Below are 24,782 nucleotides of genomic sequence, written 5' to 3'. Positions count from 1 at the left end.
ATGTGCAACAAATGTAATAAGTAATAAGTAAACCTCATTTGCTGATTGTATAGAAATAAATGCAGCAAAAAAGCATTCAGCTCTCAACACTGTTGTCAAGTGAAACAGTCCCACTCAATAATAATGTGTTGCAAAGTCTTGGATCAGAAGAAAATGGGTTAGCTCTCACCGGACGAAACCTCTCACTCGCAGCGTGGAACACTGTGCAAAAGGCACATATTGAAAAACAGGGAGAAACACCCCAGTGCCTCTTTTTATGAGTCACTCGATCAATTTTGCACTGGAAGCCTGAGCTCAGCCTCTGAAACAGCTGCAGAATAATGTCTTAGTTCCAGCCAAATCCTCACAAGTGTTTGGCTGGAATTTAAAGCTTTTGATTTTCAGGAGAAGGCTCAGATTAAAAACGTGCAGTGTGAGCTTTCAGGAAGGAGAAGCATAAGAAAAACACACACACACACAACTAGGTTTCATTTGATAATTCTTAACTTCAGGGTAAAGCCATATTTGTTTTCATTCACAACAAATACAATTTTTCCATTGGAAAATGAATTCCATGTCATTTATTCTGAAAAATCAATGTGAGATCAGAATTTTGAAACTTTCTCAACTCTCTAAACACTTTCTGTTTCCGTCCAGTTATATTTTACACATTTTTGAGATTCAACTAAACAACTAACATAATCTATGCTTATACTGTTTGATGGTGTTGTGCAATAATAAGGCTTTTATCGTAGCGATCGTCATTTCCAAAGTGTGCAAAAGATGTCGTTTTATCAGCACCTGATCTGAGAAATCAACAAGCTCCTCTAGATGGACTGAGTGTTTCGTCTGTGGTCATATTTACACAGGCGAGATGAAGCAGTCATCAGTCGAGAAGCTCTAAAGACTCGCGTGGCTTTCATTAGAAAATCTCCTGAGATCACATAGATTTAATTTTCCGGTTCTGTTCATCAGCATGAGGATGTTTAAGCTCAGTCAGTTTAGTTTCTTAGAGCAACGGCAACAGATCAGACATGTGGAAGATGGTTTATTAGTAGTCAAAGTCTAGATGATTATTGAAAGAATGTTTTATATTCCAGGGGGACAGTTAGAGGATGAAGTTTGGATGATGCAAAAGGATCAGCTGAGCTTGGAGTCAGACTCATTTTGGTTCAGGAGCAATATAGAGACCAGTCTAATCTCTGGTGGGCCAGACCGCCAAAATAAAAGCATAACTGATAAATCATCCCCAACTCCAAATGTTGACTTTGATTTTAGTGACAGGAAATGAAATTACATGATGCAATGTTTCAGTTCAGTTATGTGGAAAACCTGAAAAAGTTGTCTTTTTTTAGAAACATGTATAAAATGAGAGCAAACCCAAAATCTAAATATCTTTTGAAGTGTCTCTGCTGTGAAGCAGCCAAGTCATTTATAGAGAGAAACTCATTCTCATGATTTAATTTTACTTTATTTGTTTTTCTAAACTTGCTGATGAATCTGAAAATCCTTCTTCTGTCACATTAGTTCAGCAGTCTTCCCCCACAGTGTGGCTTTCATGCCTTCATGCAAAACTAATGTCTCAGGCCATAAAACTGTTTTACCCAGTGAATAAAAAGAAACGGCAATATTTTTGTACTGAAACATGAAGGTTCCTGATCTCCACTGGATCGTATGCCAGACCATGTTAGTCTTTAACACCAAAGGATTGAGGATTCACATCTAAATCCAAAAGTTCTCCAGTAGGCTGAATATTATTGCAGCTGTTATTAAAACTCCTCCATGCAGTCTCTCCGTTACACACTAATTTGAAATAAGAATTCAAGTATGTCCCGTCGGTCGCCTCACACTCGCCATACTCCTGGATGAAAGAGCCGACCAGAACCACTGCGTGCAGAAGCCGCCCCACAACCGAATCGCAGTATCCTGGTGGAAAGTTTTGTGTGGAACAACTTTAAATAATGATGCCAACAGATGTAGAAACGTCGGTGCCCAGAGCTGCTGGCACACATACAGCCACACAAAGAGGACGGTTCCATCTGGAAACGGGGCGGACGGAGCAGAATCACAGAAGTGCAGTTGTTGTTTGTATTCGCGGAGACACACATCTCAACTTTGGGGTGGTGTTATTTAATTTTCCGACAGGCAGAGCGGACAGCTGACACAAGTGTGAGGACTGATAACTGTTAAACTCTCTCTTTCAACACCACCGCTGTTCCTCTTCCTCTCAAGTCTTCTAGTCTTCTCGTTTTCTCATAACTTCTCTTTCGATCGTTGTCACTTCTCGATGAACGTGGCAGGACCTGAAATGATCCTTGCCTGGTTCTTGTTGTTTGTTTTTCAGTTGCCACAGCTTGATGCGAGTGTAGAAAACGAAACCTCTCCTCATGAAGTCAGGGTAAAGTTCAGAGTGACTAAAGACATCACATCCTTATTGGTTTCCGAGGGTTGCTCAAGGTTTAAAGTTTTGCGTTCGGTAACTCAAAGTGAAAATGAAGTCAGCTGACTCTCAGTTCATTTTTCTGGTCAAGGTACTCTGGATGACCTTTTTTGGACAAATCATATTGTGAATGCAAGGTCACGGCAAAACTGCTTATATTCCAGTAACAATGACAATAATTACAAAGAAAACAGCAGCTTTAATGAGATGCCATTTTTGGCTGACTTATTCAAACAAAAATACTTTGAAACAGAAAAAGGTTTTTTTTTTTCTCTCTTCGGTCCATTCCATAAAAGTAAATCCAATCATGAAGTAATTGAAACGGTAAAGTCTGTGACGTATTGCACACATTGTACCAAACTCTTTGTCTATCAGTCTTTATGCCTCCCTCACTTATCTACTTCTTGAAAAAAAAAAATTATCAGAAATGCAGCGTGGAAGGAAACGGAAGGAGCCACATAGACGCACCGAACCAAATTGTGGTTAAGACAGCTCGCCTCCAGTTTGCTCTCGGGTGTCAGAAGCAAATGTCGCGTTTTAGAGTGATGCTGAAGTGAAGGAGTGAAAGCGTGCGCTGCACCACGTGTGGTTTAGGTGGTCTGTTATGTAACCGGAGGCCGAGGCTGTGTGTTTCCACGGTGCATCAACAACAAAGTCGGCCCAGAGTTACAAACAGCTGGGCTGTCAGTACGCTTCTCAATCTGTCACCTCATCCTCTGTGTTTGGAGAACGGTCTGTCTTCCAGCTCCTCCACGCGCTGTCACGCTGGTGCTGGTTCCAGTTGGTACTGCTCTGGAAATAAAATGATGAAAGAACCCGATACTGCTTCAGGAGCCCTCAGTCCCATTTTCTTCTCTGTGGAAATTTTTTAAACAGATCTCAGACGGAGAAATGAATCTCTGCCTTTTGGTCTGCATCAGTTTTTCAGATGAGGAACAAAGTGTGGAAACACCTGCGGTTCACATTAAATGTTGTGTGATTATTTTGTTATGAGAGAAACTCCTTTCACACGGCACCGTCAGTATTTCCACTGTAACGTACACTCACCCGCCACACCGTTATGTGCTCCTGTGCTAAATATAGAATCCAAAGCGGAAAATAAGTCTAAAGTGATGCAGATCCATGGATTCAGCGCTGCCATGAATTTGACTTTACAAAGGGAACATTGTTCAGTTTGACTGGTGAGAGAGGTTTTATACGTGTTCCATTTTGATGTTATGAATTCGCTCTGTGTTGACCTGTTCTTCATCGTGTCAAAGTTATTTTCCTTTTACAATGAGGTTGTGCATAATCCAAGAAACAGCTTTAACACAATCCAGTCCAACTCAATATTATTAAAAATAAAAACATTATCAATTGACAATATCAAGCAAAACTAAACAAACTTTGTAAAGGCAGAATGGATGGCAGGGCTCTTTTGATATATCATAAAAGGTTCTACAATAATAATAATAATAATAATAATGCATTGGTTTTATATAGCGCTTTTCAGGACACTCAAAGATGCTTTACATTGCATTATTCATTCACACCATACTGGGTGGTGGTAAGCTACTACTGCAGCCACAGCTGCCCTGGGGTAGACTGACGGAAGTGAGGCTGCCAATCTGCGCCACCCGCCCCTCCGACCACCACCAACCATTCACTCTCACAACTTAAGCAAACTTAATTGAGTTTAACAAAATAATCGGTGCAGCTTCAAAAGACTTTTGAGGTCAAGAGAATAAAAGCTGTTTTACTAAAGAAGTGATAGAACTTGAGTTACCTCTTAGCATCTGGATGCTAACATGCATTGAGGTAGTTGACACCTTTTGCTGAACTGCAGAAATGTATGAAAGACCGCTTACAAATGCCATGAAGGCTTGTTATATGTGTGGTTTCCTGAATAGGACATCACAGTGACCTTTGGCCGATTGACCCATGTCAGATTTATGTCCACATAGGAAGCATGTCAAATCAGCTGAATCAGGACGGCGGGACTCGGTCATTTGACTCAGATGTTTAGTTCATGTCTGAGTAGCACGTGAGACTAATCCAGCCAAGGCGGCAGGATGAACTGATAACACCACATGGATAAAGGGAAAAAAAATGTCTTCTAAGAGACATGCGCAAGTCCAGTTGTCCTGATTGAATTGCAGTTTGGAAGCGTTGTTGGGGTTCAGCGTCTCCAACATGAGGAGCCGGGATGAGACGCTGGATTAAAAGGCCAAAAACAAACCTTCTGGATGTGGAGTGTCTGAGGCTGAAGGAGACTCGGCTGTACCTGGAGCCTGATCACAAATCCTCATTTGCATGACTCATTTGTTTTCTCTGCGTCCTGGACTTCAGAACACATTCAGATCCTTCATTCAGACCTGAAACAACACACCGGCTGCAGTAATTCCATTCAAGTTTTATAACAGTTCAGTCTGTTTGACTCTCTTTGTCTGCTTTATTATGTGTTTAGTCTTCATGGCTGTTAGTTCATTTTATTGTTGTGTTTGTGTTTCGGTTATATTCTGTTGATGCTGCGGAGCGCTTTGTGGCCGTGTTTGGACAGATTTTCTATAAATAAAGTCTTTTATTATGATTGTCGCCGACTTCCTTCCTCTGTGACCCATATCCAGCCAGGGAAAAGCTTCAAGCCTGAACCTCTGTGTCACTGAAGACTACCGACTCTTCCTCTGAAAGCATTTGGAAATCATTTAAATAAAACAGATTTATTTCAATAAGATATATTGTTACGGCTTCCTGTCGCACAGGTGGGACGAGAAAACATTTCATTGACAGAAAGTGAAGTCAGGCAGGGTGTGATATCCTAAACACAGCTATTCATCCGAACACAATACAGGAGCCCCGCTCACTATCGCTCCATCGGCTCACTTTCCTCTGTCCTGAAGAAACAAGGCGCTTATCCGCGCTCGCCAGGTGGAAACGCGGGCGAGCAGAGTGGACTGGCGGCGCCCTTCCCATCACTTCCTGAGGAAGCTCTCACCTCATTGGTCCCTTCCTGAATGATCGGAATTTTGCCTCGTTATTACTGCTGGGACAATAAACTGGTCCTCGTCCATCGGCAGACACACCTCTGAATGTCTGCAGGAACATGTTCATCCTCTGCTCCTGTGTCCTTTGTTTTTCTTTAATCATCATCATCATTATTCTGTCCTCGCCTCTGGACTCCAGCAGAAGCGATGTGTGGTGGAGTATGAAGGCTGCTGAGCTGCCCGCTCCGTCTGTAACATAAACTAATGGAATACCGCTGAAGTTGTGACAAACAGTCCTGTCGTCAGCAGGAGTTTTACGGGTCTCTGTGTTTACATCGGACCCCATTAGAGAACATATGTCCATGTCTGCTAGTATGTATACAGAGAGGCCCACAGATCCAGAGGAATCAGGTCTAGAGTTCCTCTTCCACTGTGATCTCTCTGCTCCTCTTCGTCATAATGTTTCTTCATCGCTCTAGATTATAAATGCATGCGGTATCCCCTGTAGAGCCTTTATTTTGTCTTCTTCTTCCCTCCCTCCTTCAGCTTCTCTGTGAAGTGAGGGGGTGGATTAAGGTGACAGAGGGCAGATGTTTCCTCCCCCGGCTTTGAAGAGGCTTGTAAAGATGGAGCGGGGACTGGTGGAAAGGCTAAAAGCCTAATTCTCCGCGGACGCTGGGCGTTTTTACGAGGGAGGGCCGCAATCTCGCGCAGCCGATACGGGCGGCGTTCTGGCAGCCGCTGTGGAAATGGTAGCTCACTGCCGCTCAACCGCCTCTCGCGGCCGCAAAACCCCAAATGTCGACCTCGCACCTCATTTTAGGCGGAGCGGCTTTAGATTTGGTGCAGCCGCTGGTGTGTCACTCTGCAGCACATCAAACAGAACTTTGCCTCCACCGGGGTACGTTTGTACACAGCGCTGCGCAGAGCTGCCAAAGGTCCCTCTCTTCTATGAACTCAGACGTCAGGGAGTCACTTAGAAAACCCTGCCGTGAATGTACACCGCATCTGTCCCTCCATTTGTTATGTGCGTGACTGCTGAAACTGCTTTTTGTTGGCCTGAAGCCACCATCTGCCTGCCTTAAAGCTACACATTGCCACCCTGTGGATGAAGAACTGACAGATTGTTTTATAAAGGCAAGATCTTATCGAAAAGCTTTTTCGATATATAAACATTTCCTGTCCTCTATCTTAATTTGTATCCTCCTCAGTGAATGTTTAGATAAGCATGAAAATAAAAGTATAACCTGGGAGACATTCAGAAATGCAACACAGGAAAGTAATGACAACAAAAGTAGAGGTTTGGGGAAATACCTACAGAAGCCACTTGGAGATTTTGTTCAGACTTAAAAAAAAATCTATCAGGATCATACACAACGTGGGGTTCAAGGACCATACAAACTCATTGTTCCTAAGATCTAGCCTTCTAAAGCTTGAGGACTTAATAAATTTGAAATCTCTGTTAATACTCTACAAGGCAAGAAACAATTTACTTCCCGGTAACATAAATCGTCTGTTTGCTAATAGAGAGGGCAATTATTCTTCCAGGCAAATGCTTAATTTAAAAGTTCAACGTGTTCGTACGACCCTCAAAAGCCAATGTATCACCCAGAGAGGCGTAAATCTATGGAACAGCTTAGATGGGAACCTAAAAAGTGCCATCACTATTCATCAATTCAAAAAACTGTATATGCGCCGCATTTTTGATAACTATGCCAGACAAACATAACACTGGAAGTGAATACTGTACGACATAACACACGCTCATAAACAGGCACATGCACAGGTTAGGGTGCATGGGCCTGGGTATGGAAAATGAACACACAAAATATAATAATACTGTCGGACATAGTATGATTATGAGTATACTGTAATAATATGAAATATTGTGTGCTTGGTTCGAATAACGACGAATAATGACTGATTGGTTAATGATGCAGCTCATGTCCAGGCATGCACACACACTGTGTGGCATGCCAGGACATGAATCTTGTACCACATAACACACACACATTCATAGGCAGGCACATGCACTTGCTACTGTGTAATGGCCTGGGCATGGATGATAAAATTATGTATAAATACAACAACATTGCCATGTGACCCTCAGTGATATAATTACGAGATATGGGAAGGGGTAGGCACTGATAAGCTTCTGCTTCAGCCTACTCCTTTTGGGCTTTCATTGAATTGTTTTGTATATTTTTGTTGACATGTTTGTTATGTTATGTGATATGCCCAAATAAACGGAACGAAATAAACGGAACGAAAGTCCAAGTTATTCATGTCGATCATTTCAAAAGATTTACTCAGGAAACTGAGTTTGAAATACAAAAAATAGCGCTTTCATTGCATTTGGCATATAGATTTGGAGCCCTCTGCTTTTTGCTTTACCTCAAACATCCAGTCCACCCATCATGGGGGTGCAGGGGCTGGAACCAGTGTCAGCTCTCACATTTCAGATATTTTATTGTGCGTTGTCGGGCTGCTCTTTTGTTGCTCCTGACTGAACGAATAAAATGCTGATGTACACAGCACTGTGTTCCTCCTCACACAGTAAACAAAACTTAAATGAGACACAGCACAGTGTATCATTAGTTTTATTGTTCTGCCTCTAATTGCACAGATCCCTTCAAGAAAAACAATTGTGTAAAACATTCTAATGGTGCATTTTTTATATGCTGTCACATCATAATATTGAATTGGTCTCTACTGCATTGATTATTCATAGTTCTTGTTGACTCCTATGCTCTACTTTTAAGTTTGGCGTTACAGCAGGGACATTAAAGAGATAAAGGTGGGATCCTGATGCTCTCCACTGGAAGAAACAACTGTTTCAGGCCTGTCAAGATATGGCATCTTCATACATCCAGATATATGGATTTATTAAATATAATTTTCTCTTAGTAAGAAGAATGTTGAAGTCTTGACGGCTACCATCCAGACCTGCAGAGGTTGTGAGTCGCTGCATCGAGGTTTCGTCAATGAGCCTGACTGTTGGCTTAAACTGTAAGAACAAAGAAGAAAGAGCGACAAGATTAAGGCAGGATCATTGATTCTGACTCCAATCCAGTAAAACAAACAAGTAACTTACCTTTTATGGCGACTCTGGCCAGTGCTTCACTGGAGCCTACGTGGTTGGTGGCCACACACTTGTAGGTGCCTGCGTCACTCTGTTTGATGTGGGCTATCATCAGCTTCCCGTCCCTGGTGGTCTCCGACCCCGCGGGCAGGCTCGGCCTGCCGACGCGGCTCCAGGTGAACTGGATGGGATGGGAGCCGTGAGCCAGACACTGCAGGTGCAGAGCGTCTCCGGGCTGGAGCCTCACCTGGTCGGGCAGGGAGGTGGCGTACGGAGGGCCTGCGCCGCCACAGAGTCAGAGTGAGAAGCGACAGAGGAAGCAAGCGGAAGGTGTCTGTGGTGATTATCTGCCGAGTTCACTCACTGTCCACCTCCATCTGAGTGTACGCCTCGCTGTATCCATGGGCGTTCGTGGCGTTACAGATGTATTGTCCAGAGTCTTGGCGCCCCACGCTGGTCAGAGTCAAAACTCCACCAGACACGGTGTGTTTCCAGGGTAAGGGCGCTCTGAGCTTGGACCAGGTGATGTCAGGGGTGGGCGAACCTGGATTAAAGGCCAGAGGGAGACGGCGAGGTGACGACAGAGAGCGGAGCGGAGAGGAATCGAACGCGTGTGCGGCTGCAGAGCTCACCGCTGGCCTGGCACTCCATCACCACCGTGTGTCCCTCGATCACCGTCATTTCTGTAGCGCTCACCGAGGCCACCGGAGCTCCCAGCCCCCCCTCAACGACGACCCCCACTTTGACCTCTGCCACCCCCTCCGTGTTCTCCGCGTGGCAGATATAAACTCCTGAGTCCTCTGGACGGATTGCCGACCACTGAGGGACAAAAAACAAAAACAAAGACATTATGAGTGAGCGAGTGGCCAGAAAGAAAGAAATCAAAGTTAAATATTGATAACAGGAAGTGGCTCGCGACTTCACGTTTCACCTGGAGGCTGTTGACGTTGTCGGTCTCCGTGGTAACCAGCTGCAGGGTGGATCCCTGGCGTTTCCAGGACAGCTTGGGTCGAGGCCTGCCGGAGGCCTGGCACCCCACGGACACGGACTCACCCATCCGGACCCGCAGGGGCCCTGCTGGGGTCAGCTCCACCTTAGGAGCATCTGAGGGAGACGATACAAAAACACAAACATTTGAAAACACTGTTGGGAAAAATGAAAATACACTAACTTCAATTTGAAGTTGGCTGACATGGTTACTGACAGTTGTTTTTCTTAGTGCAGCATGGTTATTTATTTGGTATCATCTCTGGACACTTGGCAAACTTCTCACACTTTGTTTCTTTTTTTTTTTTTTTCTTATTCTTATTCTCCTTGCCTGCAATAACCCCGGAGGGATATTTCTGGGTCTGTTGTGTTTGCTAGCCTGTTGCTAACATGTTTTTTTTTTTTTTTTTCCTGCTGTTTGGTGCAGAGGATGCTGGAAAAAGTTGCCTATTGAGACTAAAAATAACCCAGAGCAGTGACAGTAGAAGAGGAGAGAGAAGTCGAGTTGGACGGCTCAGCAGTGAGTTGAAGCTCACAAAGCTTTTTGTTGTTGCTGTTGTTTTGTTTTTTTTTTCCTCAGCCAAGGTGAGTTGCTGATTTTGGTCAGACTTCTCTGCAGTTTCCAGAGCAAGGCTTTTTTTTTTTCTTTTCTATTTGTACTGTTGTTTTCACCTTGGGTTTGACAGAGAAATCTGCTTCTCTAAAATAAAAACAGCAAAAAGGGGATGAAAACCTTTGGGAGCTCACAGCTAAATGTGAAGTTTATGGAGGACAGAAGTGCGACTATTTCAAACCAAATCAAAGCTGCCTGCTGTTTGTGCATCGCTTTTTTTTCTTTTTTTTTTGTTCGTACGCCGCTTTGGCAGAACACTGAACTACAGAGCCAGACTCACATTTGACGTTCAGCACCACACTGGCTGCTGCACGGCCAGCACGGTTGGATGCCACACAGCGGTATTGACCCTGGTTTCCAGGTCGGGCATTAGCAATGGTCAGAACGGAGCCGTCCGGGCCAACTTTCCCATTTTCTGGAGGGAAACAAGAGCTTTCAGGGCAACTTCACAGATGGAGATATTGTTCTGTCGGTGTTTACAGGATTTCATTCCTGACCTGGTAATTCCTGGTTGTTGGCTCGTCTCCATTCCACTTGGACCGGCGGCGCCCCGCTGCTCACCTGGCACCGGAAGCTGGCCGACTCTCCTTGGCGCACGGTGGCGGCTTTGGGCTCCACTGAGACAACAGGAGCCTGAGCGGCCACTGCAGGGACACACGGAGCCGTTCGGGCACAAATCAACTGTGTCAACCTTTAGACAGGCCTTCAAAGACAAACACAACCCCAAAGCAAACAGCCAAAGCAAACACACAGGCCGAACAGGAGGACAGCTCCATGACAAAGCAGGAAAAGAGAAACATTTAAATGAAATGAGGAATTTATGAGTTTAGTGGAGGCCAAAACCTTACATATAGCACATCTTTGCTTTGATTTGCACAGAATTTAAAGATAGATTCACCTTCAGCAACACAACAGAAGAGAAAATGTAATTACTGTTTTAACAAAACATGAGAAAGAGCTCAACAGCAACATTTCTGTCAACTTTGATTCTCTGTAATTCCCATTTAGACAATTTGTTCCATAACAATCTGAATTAAAAAAAAAACAGTAAAATGCAAATTGTAAATAATAGATTTAACAATAAAAATTGCTCTTAGCTTAATTGAATATGATCGTCATTTTTCAATGTGTTGGTTTTCCTTAAAATTGTCCTTTTTAGCCAAAGTTATGTCTCAGGCATATTCAGGTATTTACTTTAATTAAACCTCTGTTAATAAGGTTGTAACTGGTCGTAGAATTGAATCAGATTAATTACCTGAACACAATAGAGAACACAGGATCAGAGCTGTTGGAGATAAATCCATGATGAACGCACTTCCTCTGCTAGATTCAGCCTCTGTCTGTCTGGCTTTGTCTCCTCTCATGCTCAACCTTTGACCTTTCCTTAACCACTAGTCAAACACTGAAGTGGCAGTAAAACAACGCCCTTCGAGGTCAGTGGCTTTGATCAGAATTTTGCTCTGTTTCAGGTAAAAATAATGATCTGAACTGGCTTTAAATTATAAAACTGACAGATAAATAACCGGCGTCACTGATACTACAAGCACAATACGATTAAACTGAGAATCACAAAAATAAAACTTGCAGTCTGCAGTAACATGAGTGGAGACATAATGCAATTCTGTCTCGGTTTTATTTAGCTTTCCGAGAAAGTGACCTCCCAGCAGCCAAATCCCGATGCGTGTGTATTGATCAGTTTGTCTGCAGCATTAAATTAAGTGAAACTGCAACCTGAGGGCTTTCAGAGCACAGATGTCGACGTTTTCTGTCCTCTGTTGATGGATAAAAACAATCATAGGGGCAGTGAACCTGGAGAAGAGTCACAGCTAATGTATGAATACACCAGGAAAGTGGAAGAAATATTTTATTAAAAAAAAAAAAAAAAAAGAAAAAAAATACTTTCATTTGCATTTTGTTTGGTATTAGTGAGTTTGCATGTTCTCCCCCAGTGTGTGTATGAGTTTCCCTGGTACTATGGTTTCGTCTCACTTCCCAAAAGCATACATATTAGTGACCTTAGATCCTAACAATGGTGTATCATTACTTTTAGCTGACATCTGTCTGCAAGCGGTTTGTATTTTTCACGTGTTTACTTTAAAAAGGGATTTCATTCCAACGTTTGACACACTGTGAAAAAACTGCTGCTTCCACACATATCTGATACTCAATACAAGATGCAATCAATAAATACAGTGCTCACAGTCTTCGTGTAAAATGCAAAGCACAGAAACATACTTAAGTACATAGTACATTCTAGATTTTTAATGATAAAAACATGTTGATAAGAACCAGATTTGATGGCTTTTGTCTTTTCTATTTCAATTATGAAATCAAAAAAGCCTGATTGGATCTCAGAGTAAGTTTATGTGTATTCTTCAGCTCAAATGCTTGATTCCCAAAATGTGTAGAAGTTACTGAAGTTACTGTCATTTCAAACTACTCAAAGACTTGTATGTGCAGTGGCAGAACTGAACACAAGAGGGTAGCAGTGAGCAAAAGCACACACATACCCCATTCATACCCATGTATTATATGTGTGTGTGTGTGTGTTTGTGTGTGTGTGTGTATATATATATATATATATATATATATATATACATATATATATATATATATAAAAATAATTATATATATATATATATATATATATATATATATATATATATATATATATATATATATATATATATATATATATATATATATATATATATAATTATTTTTTGAGAAACTGACCCCCTATCCATTTTCTTCTGGAAACAAAACCACGGGATTGGTTAAGAGATGTTTCTGTCACACTGTGTTGTTTTCTATAAAACTTTTAAAAGACACAAAGACATATAATCACTGCCTAAGATTTTAGAAAAACAGGGCAGCGTGCATCTTTTTTTTTACCCTCGTTTCATCTTTAATGTGTTGAAAATATAAATGTTGGAACGATTTCTGGCTATGCAGGTGATGAATCTTCAAAATGAAGCAACATTTCTATGATTGCTTTCTGTTTTTAATGATGTGCTCATTTAAAACAATGGAAGTTTCAAGAACTTTGAGAAGTGATCAGAAAAAAGACAAAGAAGTAAAATCGTTGTGTTTTGGTGAGATACTTCAGAGTCCATTTGTGACTCAGCTGGAAGTCGGCCTTCGGTCCAAGTTCCTCTGAGGAAGACGAGGAAGAGGAGAGTGAAGCAGTTGATCCAGCAGCAGAGATCTGTTGATCGATCTGTTGTCATCCACCTAATGGGAAAAGCACGGGAGGATAAGGTGTGAGCTGTGAGGGGAGAACTGAGCTCCGTCTCACGCGAAGTGCCCAGCAGGTCGGTATTTTAACCATCGATCCGTCCACACAGCCTCAGCTGTCCTCTGCTCTCACCTCCAGCTGTCATGTTCACTCTGCCACAGACTGATTTTGCGTAATAGCAGTTGTTGAGTGCATTACAGTTTCACGGGATCCACAATCACTCCACTCATGAAGGTCTGCTGATAATATTACTCACATGAAGACAGGAGGCTGAACTCTAACCAGGCGTGGAAGAGATGGCTGGGTATCCTCCTGTAGACACGACAAGAACAAACTAAGAATTCTCTTTCAGAAGAGTGGTTACTTCAGCAGGCTGCGGTGCTTGGGCTGATGTTAAAGCGGACTCATTTGGGAGGTTGTGCTTTCTCTCGCGCAGGCCAAAGGAAACAGGCCATGGATAAGCAGAAAGAAGCTGCTGGTGGGGGATTCGACGGTGGGCTTCATCTCTCCAGCGCTGGAGTGCAGTGCAAACAACAGAAATTCAATATCCATCTCATGTTTGCTTTGTTCAGTCAGTAAAAACATCTTAGCAGCTTCCAAATCATGTCTGACTGAACTTGAGTCAGACTTCACTGTTTGATTTGGCTCGGCTGAAACCCGCCGGGCGACAGACCGCAGGCCAGCTGCAGCACAGTCCCGTCACTACGGCGGGTTCACCGTTATCTCGTCCCATCTGTTTTGACTGAATCAGACTCTTTTTTGTTTTTGCTTTTTTGCCTGTGTACCTGAGTTTGGTGTCACCGGGGAGTCGGCTTGGCTGGAGAAGGAAGACACGCTTGCAGCAGCCACTGCAGTTTTCACGGCGTAACTCTTGGCCTCCTCCTGAAACTTTGCGATGTTCTTCTTGTACTGAATTCTCCTGTTTCCAAACCAGTTGGCAACCTCAAAGAAACGCAAAGAAAACAGGAAGCAGGATATGAATTGAGAGAGTTCCCTTTGCTCAGTGTCCTGCAGGGCTCCCTGACATCCTGACCTGGGCCACGGTGATGGAGCACCTCCGGGCCAGATCCTCCTTCACCTCCTCATCGGGGATGGGGGTTCGCCAGGTGGGAGTAAAAATATTCATTTAAAATCTCAACCGCCTGTTTGCTGAAGTTCCGTCTTTTCCGCCTGGTGGAAGAAAAATGCAGACATTCAGCGATTACTGATCTTAACTAGACGCACTGAAGGACTGAATATTTGAATTCTGAAAAGGAGGCAAGATGTGAAAGGACAGGTCTTCAGTCCTCATTCAGGTGGAGGTGTAGAAAAAAACCAACCTGGCATCCAGAAAACTGGAGTGCAGGGTGATCGAAGGCCTCACACGTGCTCTGCTTCAGCTGCATCTGAATGGCACTGAACTTGCGGTGGATGGTCGCCACCATCTGGTCGATTTCTTTGGGCGAGACGGGCCGGGTCCGGGACTGCTCCCTCAGCAGGTTGGTCACATGACTGGTGAACTCGCTGCACGCCTGCACGAGACAAAGAGAGTGGGAGCGTTCGGTTCAGATCCACACCTCAAACACGGCTGTAAACTCTCACACACCTGTTCATATTTGTCCAGTTCCAAAGTTAAGACGAGTCGAGGAAACAGGAAGCAGAATAAACAGCACATGTTCAGCTCATGTAACTGGAACCAGCCTGAAAGTGTGGTTCTCCTGTGAAGAACTAGAAAAACAGGATACACACTCAAAAGACATCACGCACACCTGCGAGCTCCTTTTGGAATCCCTGCACATCTCAATGAGTCCCATTTAAAGGGATTAACAGATATTTTGTATCAACAGGAGTCACGCTGCGAACATTTTCTGCACATCAGGGGAATTAAACAGCAGAGTTTTACATTTCAATCTAGCAAAAAGCTCTCATTTTGCTTTCCTCAAGGCATTTTTTTTTCTCACACTGCAGCCTGATTCTGTACGTATGTTTTGCTGACCAGTTTGAGTGGGATGTCTTCAGCGACCAGCAGAGAGCAGCAGCTCATACCACCACGCACAACACTCACACCATTTCCAAGTTTCTGCCTGTTTTAGATTTTTCTTTGTAAATGATAAGAAAACACAAACACTAAAGAGGCTCAGAAATGCGAGAGGGTCATCTGAAATGTATGTGATGGGAGAAAGGAGTTAAAGGTGTTTCATTTTGAATTATGAGTGTCAGTCACGGCTCTATTTGAGCTGGAGCCGAAGTCTGTAGATCTGTCCACAGAAACCGAAGAAAGAAAGAAAAGAGTGACGAGAGAAACCACTGAGAAGACGGACGACCTCCTCAGGAAGGAAAAGAAAAATCTGAAGCGCTGCTGTCAAACATAGCAAGGCTTTCACATCACACACAGCTTTAATCAACAGCTCCTCTTAACTCTAATGCTACAAGGTTATTTTGTGCGTTTAGGTTTTGCTTTGTTTGGTTCCAGGGCCTTTGGGCCTTTCACATTGTCAATGTTTAATTTTATTGGATTACTTTACTGTGTAGGCATTCTCAGTCTTAACTAAACGATGTAAGTTTATTAGTATAGTAAATTATTTAAAGAATTCAACTTTAAAGAATTTCCTTCTGGGAATAATGAAAGCGTTTCTATTCTATTCTGTTCTTAAATGAATCATTTTCATGTAACGCATTACAAACTCGCATATTCAACGTCCTCCATAAACAACTTAACTCAACGTGATGAAATCATGTCCACAAGAGGAACACAATTGACTTGTGTTGCATTTATTAACTTTATTTCTTTAAATTCAACGACCCACCATTTCCCATTTTTTCAGTATACTTGCAAGACAACCAAATGTGAAACTGAAAGACGCTCTTGTATGTCTCCAAGACTGTCTTCTACAGATTTATGTCGGTGTCAAGCATGCGAGAATGTTTCAACAGAAACAGGACAGAGCTGTATGAAATGATGACTTTGATGAAAATGATATTGATGAGTTACATACACACCATGTCACCATGTACAGTTTTTCTTTCTTTATTTTTTTTTCTATATTTGTCTGTGTATTAATCTATATTTTCATATTCAGAGACACTGTCATATTTGAATAAATGTTTTATATCATAGTTGTGAATGATTCTGACCTTTTGTGCATTTATCTTTTTGTCTTTTTCCATTTTTGCCATTATTCCCATTGAGGAGGGCGTGGTAGCAATTTGGCTGATTTTCAGCCATTTATGGCCATGGTGTGCATTTTTTTCATATCTTTCATTACAAAGCAGTTTGTGATATTTTTAATATATGACACATAATCTTTTAGCTAAATTTACCATATATTTCATTGTGCTGGGTGCAAATCACTTAAGTTGAAGCGTTTCCTTAATTTCTCACTCTAAATTCACCTATGTGTACACTAAGGCACCAATACTTGTTTCAGATGTTTTGCAGATGTGTGTTTATGACATTTGATAAAGATTTTGTGTTGCCAGAGTTAACACAGTACTTAAAACAAGCAAAAACAGCAGCACCAGATTTTCGTTTTTCTCATTCTCATGCAGACACATTCCTGGCTGGTGGCAAGGTTTGGACAAATATTCAGAGTAGAACTTTTAACCCAGAGTCTCGAAGGGTATTGTCTTTGAAAAAATGCATTGAAGGCGTAGATCCAGTGTAGTGGAGCGAAATTCACTTCCTAGGCACTTTTTTCCATGGTCCCAATACAGCCTAGAAGTGGTGTGTTTGAAAGAGCAAGAGACGTAAAGATTCCCCTCGTCACTGAAGTCCTCTGGAAACTGGAACAACACCCCAGGATCTGTAACATTAGTAAGAAGAAATATCTGATAAAACACCAGGACCAGCACCAGGACGTTTGAAGAGACTTCAGATGAAGATCCTGGTATGAATTAACTTGTGTTTAACGCTTTGGTCTGAAATGTCCCACGTGACATGGCAGACTGGTTTTTATGGCCACAGTGCAGCAGAAACACCTTCATGTTCAAAATGTGGGGCTCTCGTGTTTGAAATCCATCTCAGGTTCATCATGAAATCCCAAAGTAGAAGGTGGAGGAGAGCCGCAAAACACTGAAGATGAGCTTCCTCCTCATCACGGACAGCAGCAGACATGTGGAGCTGAGTGAAGAGTGAAACAGAGATGCTCTAAGAATTAATATTATTACTTTACGGAATATTTAAGGATAGTGTTCTTTTTATGGTGCAGTAGGCCTAATATACAGCTACAGAGATTTGCGCTACTTAATGGCCAGATGTGTACATTTGTGTTTCCTTAACTGGCTGCAATCTCTTTAGTTCAAAAAAATACTAAATGTTCTAAAGCAGCACACAAATATATTAGTAGCACGCATTTTTTTTTTTTTCAATAAATGCTTGCTGCAGAGCAACATTCGCTGCTAACGGAGCTAACAGGGAAACAAATACACGTGGAAGGCATTACAGATGTTGGCAACATGTTGGTGTTTTTCCCGACCAGCTGATGCATTGTTGGTGCATGCCTCTTTCACTGGTAATATAAGCGTTTAAAAAGTCTTATATTTATGTGTAAGGAAGATATTTGCACATTTTAAATGAAGTGAATCGTGATTGTATGTTTTTATTCCTCTGCTGCCCCCTGGCGGTCAGACTAAAGGTTACTTTAAGCCTGCCGCAGTGCCTGACGGGACATGTAGTCGGAATGGATTCAGTACTTCCTGCTTTGGCGAGGAACATCAGGAAATTTCGATTGACAGCCAAAAAGTTTTTAACAGACCAGACAAGGACACGTCGGAGAGACGGGCGTCAGCACAGCCACACAGTAAGTGTGTTTTTGTCGTTACATCAGTCGATCGTTAAACAAAATCCTACTCGGTTCCATTTATAACACGAAGTTTTGTGAACGGAACAGTCGGGAACTAGTTAGTGTCACGTAAACTACATTTGTCATGAAGACTCAATCCTGACCACAAATCTGTCTAATTTCCTAAATTTACTTGTTAAAGTCATTCACAGCCTTTTCATTGTGTGTGTAGATTCGTAAAACATAAAAATGATAATAAAATGAAAAATAAAACCGAGAAGAAGCAGAGCAACAAATCTGGCCAGTGTGTCACATACAATTATTTTATTTTTTTTCTGTTCAGGGATTAATTAGTAAATTGAAACGTGACTCATTTAAAAATGACCTAATTACTGTTCAGTTTCTTTAACTCGGTTGTTTTTGTGTGACTGGAAACTATTAGTCATTTATAATTAATTCCTCACGTGTTTTGTTGTTTGTGTATTTCTGATGTTTAATTGCCAGTATTTACTTGTTTCTTAAATAACAAATGGTTCATCGAGAGATACAAACTGGTAGTACTAGTGATTCACTATACATCTAAACGTCTGGACAAATGTATTTAATAAGAAACTAATTTTCATAAGGATTATTGTGTTCTGATTTTACTTACATTTAACTCTTTTTTAGCTTTTTTTAAAAAAATTTTTGGATCTGGAGCTTTGCGTCTAATGTTTCACAACAGTGTTTTCAAACTACAGTATGAAAAGAAAATACAAGCATTTATTTATGTCAAAATTCATACAAACTTAATGGAATCAGCTTATTGAAATATTTTAGTTTGAGTGTGAGTCAGAAAATGTGTTCTAGAGTTCAGTGTTGCAAACATTTCCATCAGGACTAAGGACAAGTGAGTTATTTGTAAATAATCGTGTGAAGGGGAAAAATGTCTCGGGTAGAATGACATTTCAGCTGTGGTCAAGGATGAACTCCTCCACTGAATCGGTTCTTTCTTTCACTGACTCTATAGTGATAATATGGTTACATTTCCTGAATGGGATCTTTCTGTCTTTAACAATGCATAACCTCAGGACAATATGGACTTCTGCAGTAAGTAGAAAGCAATTTACCTCCGTGACTTAGTATTTGTTGTCACATGGAGAAAGGATTTGGCGATGATTCATTCTTCCACACTCAGTTTGACAAATAATGGAGAACACAACTACAAATACCATAAAGTTTCAGTGTTCGGAACGTGTTCAGTGGCCTCGTCATGGAATTAGAAGAATCATGCGCAGATTTATATTTCTATCTCCCCCAGAGGCCTTACGTCTGCATCTCTCAGCACTTTTTTTTCTCATCTGCTCTTCAGATGTCCCTGATGGAGCGTGGGACGGTCCGGCCCATCACCGGAGTGGCCTGGACTTCCAACACAGGCACCTGCCCCAAAGACTTCAGTCTGGTAGGAACTGAGCTGCATTTAATGTTAGTCCTCTGTCAAGCACATGAAAACAGGAATTTGCAGGTCCACGAACTGGTTGAGTAGCAGTTGCAGGATGTTTCCAGTTACAGTCGCCTCTCTCTCCTCTGTACTGCAGAACATGTGCCTGAAGAGTTCAGATTTGTAATCACTTTATTTGTGCATCACCTTTTACGGTTTGACACACGTGTCAAATATCCTCAGTAAACAAATGTAATAATATTTAAAAAGGAATCAATGTGTGCCTGAAATAGGTGGATAAAATAAGCCAGGAAAAGGACGTTACAATTGGACCAATATACAAGAAAACAACTAGAGTCGAATCAATAAAAAGTAGATTATTCTACAACAAAAAGCCAGCAGATACAAAACTACAGTAAAAGAATCAGCTTGTTCTGGATATTTATACAGGTTGTTCCCTTTGACACCATTAAGTGTAATAGCACAACTATTTGTAGGTCTAAATACATTGGTTTTGTGAAACTAATAGAGTGTAATGAAGAAGTAAATATGAGTAAATACTCCATCAGTTTTATACAAACAAAGAAACTTTGGTTTTGGCACTTCATGGTTAAAATTCAACCATAGTGTTTTTTTTTTCTTTTTTTTCTTTTTTTTTTTAGTCGTAAACTTGTTCATAACCAGGCAGGAAAAATGCTTGAAGAGAGAAGTGTCGTCTGTTGGACTGTTCACTGACCGGATGGTTTACAGTATGGAAAGGATGTTGCAAACTCCTCTGTGAGTCAGAGGAGCCGTTCCAGTGTTTAGTCCTAAACTTAAACTCTGACTCTGAGAAGAAAAAAACTCACTGTTTATACACAGGCTGTAAAGTTCCAGACCAGAATTTATGTTCCACGACCACTGAATGTGTATAACTCAGTGTTAATGACTCGAACGCTGTAAAGAACACTCAGTAAGCTCTTTTACAACAACTGAACTGCAGTTCTGTCCATTAGTTTTAGCTTTATTGCCGAGATCTTTAAATCAGTTAATATATTATACACACAGCATTCTTAACTTCAGGTCATTATACACAAACGAAAATGTATTAACCTGAACTTGCTTACTGCTAGATTCAGCAGGTGTCAGTTGGTCTTTCTTGTAGTTCTTCTGTGGTCTTCTTCTTCTTCTTCTTTCACTGGGTTCAGCAGGTGAAGCCACCGCTCAAGTGTGGATTCCTTCTTAACTCAACGTCCCTCCAAGAGTGACACTCCTTTTATTCCCCGATTCAGTGTGTTCCTTGCCTGCTTTGCAAATAATTGGGTGCATTTTCAATCACGTGCTCTCTGTATCCATCTCCCTGCTTTCTGCAGATCAGCATCACAGAAGAGGGCGCAGCAGCAAACTTCACCCGCAGCTTTGGAATGAAATCTGGATATTATCTGTGCTACAGCAAGGTAGCGATCGGAGAGACTCTCCTCCGTTGTTTCAAACGTGCCGAACCTTCCCACAGACAGAGCAGCAGTCCCATGTTTCCCTCGCTCTCTCCGTGTAGGACCTGACAGGTGGCATGGTGGTGTCAGATATTCAGATTATTTCAGAGAAGGACAGCATCCCTCATGGCTACTGCTACATCGCAGAGCACCTTGAGCCAAGTGAGTATACGCGCACTCACACACACTCACATATTCCAGCGAGGAATCGCGTTTACGGAGAGCTGATTTTGTGTCACTCTGAACTTTTTTCCGTGTGTTTCTGTGTGTGTGTGTGTATGTGTGTGTGTGTGTGTGTGTGTGAGCTCAGAGGCCACCGTATCGAAGAAGAAGCGTCTGTGCGTTCGCATCGTCCCAGTGGGCAGCGTGGACACGGCTCTGCTGGACATCAAACTAACTGCCAAAAGCAAAATGATGCTGCAGTATTACACATATGTGGGGTTGGTACCACACACACACACACACACACACATACACACACACACACACACACACATACACACACATTTTTAGAGATGCAAGTTAGAAAAGTGCATTTAGGTGTCGACCTGTCTTCACTCTGGTCCTAAACTGTCCCTTATCCTCAGGGACATACATGGCTACATGCTGTGGTGCAGAAAGGGGCTTTTCACCAGCCCTCCTCCTCAAGCCAAGCCCCGCAGGGTCAGTCTGGACCTCCGGACCCTCTCTCTGGAGCAGCCCTCTGCTCCTCTGGCCCTCAGGCCGAGGTATCGTATATGTGTGCAAGCTCCAGTCCTGGAAAACTAATCATTCATCATGTAATTCATTAAGAACTAGATATGCTAATATCAGCCTTTTTCTGTTTACTCAGCAACCCTCCTCCTCCGCTGCCACACGCCAGGTTAACGCAGAGACGCGGCAATCTGCCGAGCATGGACAACCTGGACAAACCTGCCGACAGCAGCTTGCAGGGAATCACAGGTACTCTTTATCCAGGAACGCCATCGTCCCGTTTCTCACCTCGGGCTGCCTCCACTCACCTGTCGTACCCGTCTCCACCCTCCCTCCGCAGCTCTCGATGGAGTTCCCTTCAGCCTCCACCCTAAATATGATATCCAGGCAAATGGCACGGTGCGTTCAGGGTTCAACGCTAAAGCGATGATTTCCACTCACAGCTGAAAGTTGATCGATGCTCTCTCTCTGTCGTTTCTCCGTCAGGGTCCTCAGTTCAGCTCCCAGATAAACAACATTCGTATAAAGTCACTCCAGGACGTTGAGAATGAGGTACAGTTCAGTCTGTTTACTTTTTTTTTTTTTTCTTCTATAATCTGAGAACATGAATGAACACTAAACTCCTCTTTATTTTGTCTTTTCTAAGTATAAGTACACGTTTGCAGTGGAGGAGTTTGCTGCTAAGCGGACCAGACCATCGGTGACAACAGGAAGTGAATCGAAAGATTAGTTTGATCGTTGAATTTCCCAAATCAACATCGTCTTACTTTTGCTACTTCATTCTATTTGAAAGGGTTCCTTCGAGTAAAACCTCAGAAATATGTTACAAGTGAAGGATAATCACCTCTGTTTTTAGGGTTCATTTTATGCAAAGCTTGAAGTGTAAAAGAGTTGATCTCAGCTGGAGGTCGGAAAAGGCCTTCCATGAACACTATCATGATACCAGACACTGGCATTTCCAAACCCACAATCACCACCTTCAAGCAGTCAACGTGTCCATTTGCCAAAGAAACGTCCTGTTTTAATGACATGCGTGTTACAGTCCTCTCAGAAATTACAGGGTTTCAGAAGTGATTCCAGTTCTGTAGTGTCTGCCGTCTCGCTTTGAGTGTTAGCAGCTTTAAATCATCACTTTAAGATACTTCAGTTCCATTTCTCTTTAATGCACTTTGCCTTTCAAGATGTGTTTTTCCTGCTCGCTTTCCTGAATGATTTGAGCTTTAGTGGTTCATCTTTGCTGCAAATGACGCTTAAATGCCCTAAATGACACACTAAACGTATGTAAATACAGAACATGGTTTTTATGTGTTTTCATGACTATGCAATGGTATTTTTGCATTATTCCAAAAAATATATCTTATTTCAAGGTGATGGAATGAAGTTGGGTATTTTTTGTCTGTGCATGACCAAATGTGGGATCAATGGGGCATGTTTTTTTTTTTTATTATTATTGTTTATTATTTTTAAGGAGTACTGAAAGTGGACCAACTATTTATCAATGTCAGCCTTTTGTTTTTATCTTTTCTGTAACACATTTTGACTGCATGTAAAAAATAAATAAATTCTTTAAAAGTAATTCAGTGTAATATATCTATATTCAATTACAACACATATAAAATAACTGAAATGAATAATAATAATCATAACAAGCAAGTTGACATCTGACAGCCAGGTGACTGCAGACTGACTGGAGGACCGGACTGAAATACTTTTTATTCATAAAATTGAGTTAAGGAGGAGGCAGGGAAGAAAGATGGACGTTTTTCTGGTTCCTCTTCATACTGTGTGTACAGTGCAGTATTTTAGTTCTGATTTGTAGATCCTAATAATCAACAGTGTATCAGCCACATCCCAAAATGGATTAAATTCATTTTTTCCCTCAAGATTCTACACACAATACCCCACAATGACAACGTGAAAAAAAAATCAATTAATGAATGATGGATGCTCAGCGGAAATATCAAAAGCATTTTTGTAAACAACTGTTAAACTCATAGCATGATATTTGTTAAATAGTGCAATAGTACAAATTGTTTTTGTACAAACCAGAGTGACCATTTCAGTGCGAAGTGGTGGGAGCACAATTTGAATATTTCCACATTTTCCATTATGCTTTAAGGTCAGTTTTGATGATACTCTCTGTTGCAAGAAAACAGTGAAATGATCTCCAACTGTGGTATTTTGAAGTCTTTTGCATACATGTTTTTATAAGTGAATCCTCACAGTTTAGTTTGGAGAAGATCCTATTGTCTGCAGGGATCTCAGTACACTGGTAAATCTGCTACACTTAATATCAACATGATAACCAGAGAGCAGATTCAAAACTGTATTTAATTTTATTTAATAATTAGTTTTTACTTCAGCATGTCCGTCACCAGACTAATTCCACAACTCCCCCAGGACTCTGTGTTGTTCTTTTTTTTATTTAAGTTGTGATGACCGAGGTGGACGCTGTGTTGGACAGGCTTTGACCTGCGAGCCGCATATTTAACACCCTTGATTTAGATGTTTTAAACTGGTAGCTTAACTTTCATGCTACAATATTAGTTTTATGTGTTTAGGTTTTGCTTTGTTTGGCTCAGGGGCCTTTTACATTGTGAATGTTTATTTTTATTGGATTACTTTACTGTATAAGCATTTTCAGTCTTAACTAAATAGTATAAGTTAATTAGTGTTGTAAATGATTTAAAGAATTCAACGATAGAGAATTTCCTTCTGGGAATAATGGAAACATTTCTATTCTGTTCCATTCTATGCAAACTTGAGACTCGGAAAAGACCACGGTGAAATGTCGCCCTCTGCTGTGCAAAAATATAACTACAAACTGAAACATTTCCTTCCAAAGGCCAACCGCCTTTCCTGAAGTGCTTTGTCTTCTGACTGAATCAAATAATTAATGTTAGAAACATGAGCACCACAGGACATAAGTCTCAACATGTTTTATTTTTTCCTTTTATTCGTTTGTTCCTATCAAAAGAATGAAAGTATTGTTAAAAAAAAGCAGTAAAAGGGCAAAAAGATGGCTTTTTATTGTAATATATGTATAATCTCGTTTCCACCATGAAAGGTAGAACTTAAACAGGTTACTATAATTTATATTCTTAAATTCATATTTTATGTTTCCTATTATTAGAT

The 24,782-nt window shown here is 41.5% G+C and overlaps 2 protein-coding genes and 1 pseudogene across 3 annotated transcripts; 1 reads left to right on the top strand and 2 right to left on the bottom strand.

Moving 5' to 3' along the window:
* The first annotated feature begins 2,247 nt into the window (after positions 1 to 2,247).
* On the top strand, positions 2,248 to 23,213 carry LOC115385497 (multivesicular body subunit 12A-like). Of its 2 annotated transcripts, XM_030087559.1 has the most exons (12): positions 2,248 to 2,252; positions 13,660 to 13,661; positions 17,990 to 18,080; positions 19,414 to 19,503; positions 20,835 to 20,918; positions 21,017 to 21,116; positions 21,265 to 21,394; positions 21,542 to 21,682; positions 21,787 to 21,896; positions 21,988 to 22,046; positions 22,134 to 22,199; positions 22,294 to 23,212. In XM_030087559.1, exons 4-12 carry the CDS (start codon positions 19,414 to 19,416, stop codon positions 22,375 to 22,377), a joined length of 864 nt encoding a protein of 287 aa, XP_029943419.1. In that variant the 5' UTR covers positions 2,248 to 2,252; positions 13,660 to 13,661; positions 17,990 to 18,080; the 3' UTR covers positions 22,378 to 23,212. The 2 variants fall into 2 exon arrangements, with proteins under 2 accessions (XP_029943419.1, XP_029943418.1); XM_030087558.1 differs by lacking the exons at positions 2,248 to 2,252; positions 13,660 to 13,661 and having other exon boundaries at positions 17,961 to 18,080; positions 22,294 to 23,213.
* Positions 8,385 to 11,368, bottom strand: sid4 (secreted immunoglobulin domain 4). Its single transcript, XM_030087472.1, has 8 exons — positions 11,320 to 11,368; positions 10,562 to 10,708; positions 10,345 to 10,479; positions 9,377 to 9,568; positions 9,097 to 9,264; positions 8,829 to 9,008; positions 8,477 to 8,743; positions 8,385 to 8,389 (listed from the first exon to the last, which is right to left on the bottom strand). The coding sequence occupies exons 1-8, from the start codon at positions 11,366 to 11,368 to the stop codon at positions 8,385 to 8,387; spliced, it is 1,143 nt and encodes a 380-aa protein (XP_029943332.1).
* LOC115385458 (pre-B-cell leukemia transcription factor 1-like) lies at positions 13,291 to 16,507 on the bottom strand (annotated as a pseudogene).
* Positions 23,214 to 24,782: the final 1,569 nt, after the last annotated feature.

Source organism: Salarias fasciatus, unplaced genomic scaffold, assembly GCF_902148845.1.
Source record: "Salarias fasciatus unplaced genomic scaffold, fSalaFa1.1, whole genome shotgun sequence".
In the NCBI taxonomy this organism is placed as follows: domain Eukaryota; kingdom Metazoa; phylum Chordata; class Actinopteri; order Blenniiformes; family Blenniidae; genus Salarias; species Salarias fasciatus.
The sequence above is the reverse complement of the archived record's forward strand: the minus strand, read 5'-3'. Positions and strand labels throughout refer to the sequence as shown.

What these genes read in the sequence shown, in the direction of transcription:
- LOC115385497 (XM_030087558.1), top strand. Translation starts at nt 17,961, where the DNA reads ATGGATTCAGTACTTCCTGCTTTGGCGAGGAACATCAGGAAATTTCGA. An exon ending in CCTCTGGCCCTCAGGCCGAG is followed by an intron (nt 21,683 to 21,786) that starts GTATCGTATATG and finishes CTGTTTACTCAG; the next exon opens with CAACCCTCCTCCTCCGCTGC. An exon ending in CAGCTTGCAGGGAATCACAG is followed by an intron (nt 21,897 to 21,987) that starts GTACTCTTTATC and finishes CTCCCTCCGCAG; the next exon opens with CTCTCGATGGAGTTCCCTTC.
- sid4 (XM_030087472.1), bottom strand. Translation starts at nt 11,368, where the DNA reads ATGGATTTATCTCCAACAGCTCTGATCCTGTGTTCTCTATTGTGTTCA. An exon ending in GTGTTCTCTATTGTGTTCAG is followed by an intron (nt 10,709 to 11,319) that starts GTAATTAATCTG and finishes GTGTCCCTGCAG; the next exon opens with TGGCCGCTCAGGCTCCTGTT. An exon ending in CACTCAGATGGAGGTGGACA is followed by an intron (nt 8,744 to 8,828) that starts GTGAGTGAACTC and finishes GTGGCGGCGCAG; the next exon opens with GCCCTCCGTACGCCACCTCC.